Source organism: Helianthus annuus, chromosome 12, assembly GCF_002127325.2.
Source record: "Helianthus annuus cultivar XRQ/B chromosome 12, HanXRQr2.0-SUNRISE, whole genome shotgun sequence".
NCBI lineage: Eukaryota > Viridiplantae > Streptophyta > Magnoliopsida > Asterales > Asteraceae > Helianthus > Helianthus annuus.
In genome coordinates this window covers 91,493,806-91,499,209 of record NC_035444.2, presented here as the reverse complement: position 1 = coordinate 91,499,209, position 5,404 = coordinate 91,493,806, and the positions used below count along the sequence as shown (strand labels likewise).

Here is a 5,404-nt window from a genome sequence, read left to right as displayed (position 1 = left end):
TGACACTTCCAGTCCTTCTATAATCAAAGTTTTCGATTTTTCGAAAAATTAGTCCCTTAAATTCAATGTTTGACTTTATTAGTCTTAAAGGACATACTGTGAAATATTTTGAAACATTAAATAAAAAACCCGTCAACTTTTTCGCCAAAGGACACCGCCTGTAAAAAGATGTTAACGTAAATGACAAAACTTGTAATTTACTCTTTTGTGTAAATTACTCTTGGTTAAAAAGAGTCTTTTCTACATAATATTATACAAATTTTAGATCTTAAATGTTAAAACAACCTCAAGAAAGACGAAATGTACTTGAGTTTTTTATTGACAGGAACAGTGGAAAGAAAGAAGAAAACAAAAGATGACTCAATTTCCAAGCTCTGAAATACTCTTCAAAGCTGGTTTCCATTGTCCTCCACCATGACTTTGATTTCGTCTTCTGCTGCTACTGCTACCATTCTGCGGTATGTCAAAATCACCATTAATCCAAATAAATATATATATTTACAGATAGTAACAACATATATACGTAAGATATTCACTCAGATTTACAAAATATAAGGAGTCACATTAACACAATAGTATTGCAACTCAATCATAAACATAAAGAACATTTATTTATACGGTTGTCTATTTAAATTTAAATTTGTTGCGTATTTACTCATTTCATAACAGACTTTCAGTATATGTGAAAAGTCCATATTTGTGTAATCAATATTAATTAACAAACAGATGGTTTTGCGTATATCACTGCTAACATTTATTCACAAGTAACTTCGATAACTAATGGTGAATGCATTATTTATTTAATATCTATTGAACATAATTATAAAAATAGTGAATACACGATTGCTAATGATTCTTAGATATATTAATAAAATCAGAAGTGTGAGTTGCTAATATCTATTGGATGAATTAAGGTCATGTTTATAAGTGCCCCCTGCTTGTTTCAGCTTTTGAGCTAAGCACTACTTTATTTAATTTTTTAAATTCCAAGAATGCACATATGAGGATGACATGGTAACAGCTTATTTTCATTACTTTATTCATTAAAATATCTTTAAAAAGATCTGAAAAACCAATGCTTTAGTCAAGTGCTTAACCTGGGAACTGGGATGTGAGTAACTTAATTACAAATTTACTTATTTCTGAAGTTCTAAATTGTAAGAAAGCACTTATAACCAATTGGGTATATATTTTGTTGGGTAAGATGTGTAAAAGGATATACAACTCGTATATTTCATGTAAAAAATATATATACAAGTTGTTATACTAAGGGGAGGGGGGTTGGTTCACTAGTGATAGAATTTATCACTCACAAGCACCAATCAAGTTCCGCCATGTCATCGACCATTTTTCCATCACTCACAACCTTTTTTAGTGGGGGTGGTCATCACTCATCACCACACCCAACAATTTCCCCCCAACCAACAAATACCCTCACAAAACAAAACATTAACGCGTGATGGAGATAACGAAAACCGGATTGCGTTAATGTATCACGCGTTTTAGTTTGTACCGGCGGTCGGAATAACGCGTGGAAAACTGGATTGCGTTATGGAATAACGCACGAGCCCGAGTCCCCTAAGGAGAGTGGGGTGGTTGATAGAATTCCATCACTCACAATATCTAATCATGTTCCGCCACGTCAGCAACCATTTTTCCATCACTCACAACTTTTTTTAGTGGCGGTGGTCATCACACACCACCACACCCAACAATTTCCCCCCAACCAACAACTAACATATATCACGCCGTGAAAAAAATCAGGGAATCGGGTTTTCGTTATTGTATCACGCGTTGAACTAATGGTGACGGTGGGAAAAAAGTTTTTTCCACACGTTGAACTTGGAGTATCACGTACCGCCCCACCTCTCTAACAAGATTCGGTGTCAAAAGATGAATGTGTGATCATCGAGCCATTCTAAACATATTTCAGCAATCTAATTATTCAACTTTTAACCTAAAAGTTATGGTAAAATTCACTGTACGTGGTGACGATCTTTTAGTGACAGAAGATATAGTAGCCAACTTACAGAATCAAAACCACATGGACCACAAAGATACGAATGTTGTAACCATTCCAACAAACTTTTATCATCTAACTCAACGTGTAAATGATGTTAAGCATGCTTACCTTGCCGGAACTTCCGTTCCGTACCGGCACCGTCGCCGGAGCAACCGCCGTGTGCTTCTTCTTCCTCACCTCAATCACTCCTCTCTCCATCAACAACTTCCCGAGCTTCACACATTTCTTCGCAGCAAATTCTTTCAAAACATCTAAAAAAATTGTAAATTATTATTCAACGTTATGATAAATTCAAGTTCATGATCAATGATATGATGACGTCATGAAGTAGTTGAATGGTTACCTTCGTAGGTGATGAGGCGGTAAACTTGGCCAATAAGCAACGTATGATCTGGCTGAAGAAGCTTCAGTTGCTTCACCGGCAATCCGTTATCGGTTTTCACCACCGGTGACGTAAGCACTTGCGCGACGTAGTGGCCGGGATTCGAGTTCATGACGTCACGAGCGGTTACAGACCAGTAAATCCTCTCGACTTTGTAGCCTGGATGCACTATCACAACCGTCGCGGCCTCTGCAGCTTGACAGTTCCCCATCGGTAACCTATTAGCTTCAACAATCACAGATCCGGTTACTCGTAACCTAAATGTAAATGTTCCGATCACAAATTCCGATCGGAAGTTCAATAACCGTAGTTTTTTGAAGCAAAATCTGTTAAACTAACGAAATCTAAACGTTCAGATCAGAAATCTGAGTACGTGTTTAAAGCAAATTCAGTATAAAAACTGTAGAAAGTATCGAATTCAATGAACAGAGAGATGATGAATATTGAATAACATACGTAAACCTAAACATTCCGATCAGAAATTCAATAACCGTAGGTTTTTAAAGCAATTTATGTGTAAATTATCGAATTCAATGATACAGAGATGAATAATAACATACGTTACCTGTGATTCTGTGAAGATGTAGAAAAACTGTACGTGCAATGACTGAGAACAGATCCGATTCGTCAACACGTAAAACCTAAACCTTCCGATAACACATTGCAATCAGAAATCCGAAAACCGTAGGTTTTAAAGCAAATTCTGTATAGGTCACCGAATTGAATGAATAAATGACAGAGAGGTGACGAACAGCATACGTACCTGTGAAAATGTTGAAAACTGTAGGATTACAGAGGTTCAGAGCCAATAAATGGAGAGCGTCAGTGGAGGAGACGTGGACCGACGGAAGGGTAACAGTGATCGATGAGGATAGATTCCATTGGTGATTTGATTGTGAGAGAGAGAGAAAGACGTTAGCTATGGCTATGGCTATATGGCTATGGAGGTGAGTGTGAGTGAGTTAATTGAAATTTGTGAAAGTGACTACTAGCAACAGTGGTACGACACTGTGGTGTTCATACTTCATACATGTGTTGGTTGTTTAATACCTGCAACTCTCTCGCTCGGTATCAACGGGTTATGGAGGTTGGTTATTAATGAGTTTGATCGGGTCGGGTCGGGTTAACTTTTAAGCAATGGTGTAAGATTCCATGGAGTCATTGATAACGTATTTTTATATTGAGAAGGATTAATTTGTGTGTATATAATATTATCTCGAGTTAAACAAAGTGATTTGAAGAAACAGAGGGTCAGATTTTTTTTTTAAACGGCAAGGAACGACGTGTTAATCATCGTGACACCGGGCGCTGTGGCCAAGGTCGACTACTCAACCGCCGTCAGCCCCTTGGCTCTCCCCAGATACGTGAAAACCCGACCTCCACCCGCCCGGAGACACGGCACGACCCGTATTCGCTCTTCACCTGGATGCCGCAGAAAATAATAAGGAGAGTGGGAATCGAACCAGGGTCATAAGGAACGCGTTGAGGAATGACCCGGCTCGTTCATCCGGGGTCGGGTAAACCATCACTAAATAAGGAATATTAATAATAAAGACACGGAAGATATTCCCATGCAAATAGAATGTCGGTGCAATCTCCGAAAAGATAGGAGATGCGGCTAACCGACTCTCCGATTTAAGCGGAAACCGTAATTCGCTAAAATCTTTATAGAGAATGAAATCATAAGGTAAATTCATTCAATCGCTCTCTCTTAAACACTTATTCTCCCATCTACGAGTACTTATTCTCACGCCGGATGATGGTTACAGGAATAACCTCATTCTTGTAACGAGTCCTAACGGTAGTTTGTTTTGAAGATTAACGTTCAGGCCACATACGATCGGATCATCTAACATATTGACGTATAACTAGGTAACGTTTATACATTGGCACCATCCGTGGGACCAGATACTGAGAATCCATTACCATGATAAGTGGTTCGAACATTAGTTCTGCAATAACTAACGCCGTTCCGGCTCCTACCGGCCAAGAAGGTGAGGTTTTGACAAATGTGACTATGACAGTTTCTTCTCTAGCGATTACAAGGTCTTTGAACATAGAATTTGATGCTGAGACGCCGCTAGGGTATGATGGTGGGTCCATCAACACAGCGATCAAAGAAGCGGAACCCTCAACTCAAAGTACAGGGCTGACTCAACCTCTGACTGCATCCACAACAACGGCGGTTACTCTACCGGTTTCACACAGGGGAGTCTCAAACACAAGCTTGCCGATGTTTACACCAGCCCCAGGTCCAAGGGATTACTATTATCAACCCATCATGGAAAATGTTGGAGATGCGGCGGGGTTGTGTTGCTTTAGGTCTAGGAAACTAGTTGGAATAATGTGATAAAACATCAAGTGAAGTGGTGGAACAAGTTTGGAAAGCCCAAGCTTCCATGGTTCACACCTATACCAAAACACAAGTCTTGCCATATGAACTATGGTAGACTTGGATGGTTTCATCACTTGTAGGTTGTATAAACCTTGTCAAAACAAAAAGTTTAGAGATGCTTGGACCTTAAACTTGATGGAGAACAACCACACACAAGCCCCACAATCATGGATTTGATTGAGGACAAGGTGGGTACAAGTTCTTCACAAAAGATGAACTTAAAAGATGAACATCTATAAAGTTTAGTGAAAACAGAAAATTAAACCCACTTTGGACACCGAAATTGGAGTTGTACCACCTTGTTACACATTAGTGAACATTGGGTAACAAACCTTGATGTTGTCCAAGTGTTTTGAAGCAAGAAAACTCGAATAATAAGTAGTAGAAGTGAGTTAGAACTCACTTTGAACTTCAAAGATATTCTGCCCAAAACCAGAAATTGTTGAGAGATTTATAGGATTTGAGAGTGAATTTGGTGTTTGGAAAGTGTTAAGGACTGTATGGAGGCTCCTATTTATAATGAGATTGATTAGGGTTAGAGTTAAATGAGTTAGGAGGTGATTGGAGGTGAAAAGGTGACAAAAAATGGACCAACCCGCGAGCT

General features: G+C 38.8%; 1 protein-coding gene across 6 annotated transcripts; it reads right to left on the bottom strand.

Moving 5' to 3' along the window:
- Window positions 1-220: 220 nt before the first annotated feature.
- On the bottom strand, window positions 221-3,481 carry LOC110895435. 6 transcript variants are annotated; one of them, XM_022142750.2, is made up of 5 exons: window positions 3,169-3,481; window positions 2,966-3,052; window positions 2,367-2,630; window positions 2,132-2,274; window positions 221-453 (listed from the first exon to the last, which is right to left on the bottom strand). In XM_022142750.2, exons 3-5 carry the CDS (start codon window positions 2,614-2,616, stop codon window positions 361-363), a joined length of 486 nt encoding a protein of 161 aa, XP_021998442.1. In that variant the 5' UTR covers window positions 2,617-2,630; window positions 2,966-3,052; window positions 3,169-3,481; the 3' UTR covers window positions 221-360. The 6 variants fall into 6 exon arrangements, with proteins under 6 accessions (XP_021998442.1, XP_021998443.1, XP_021998438.1 ...); XM_022142751.2 differs by having other exon boundaries at window positions 2,966-3,046; XM_022142746.2 differs by having other exon boundaries at window positions 2,971-3,052; window positions 3,169-3,480.
- Window positions 3,482-5,404: the final 1,923 nt, after the last annotated feature.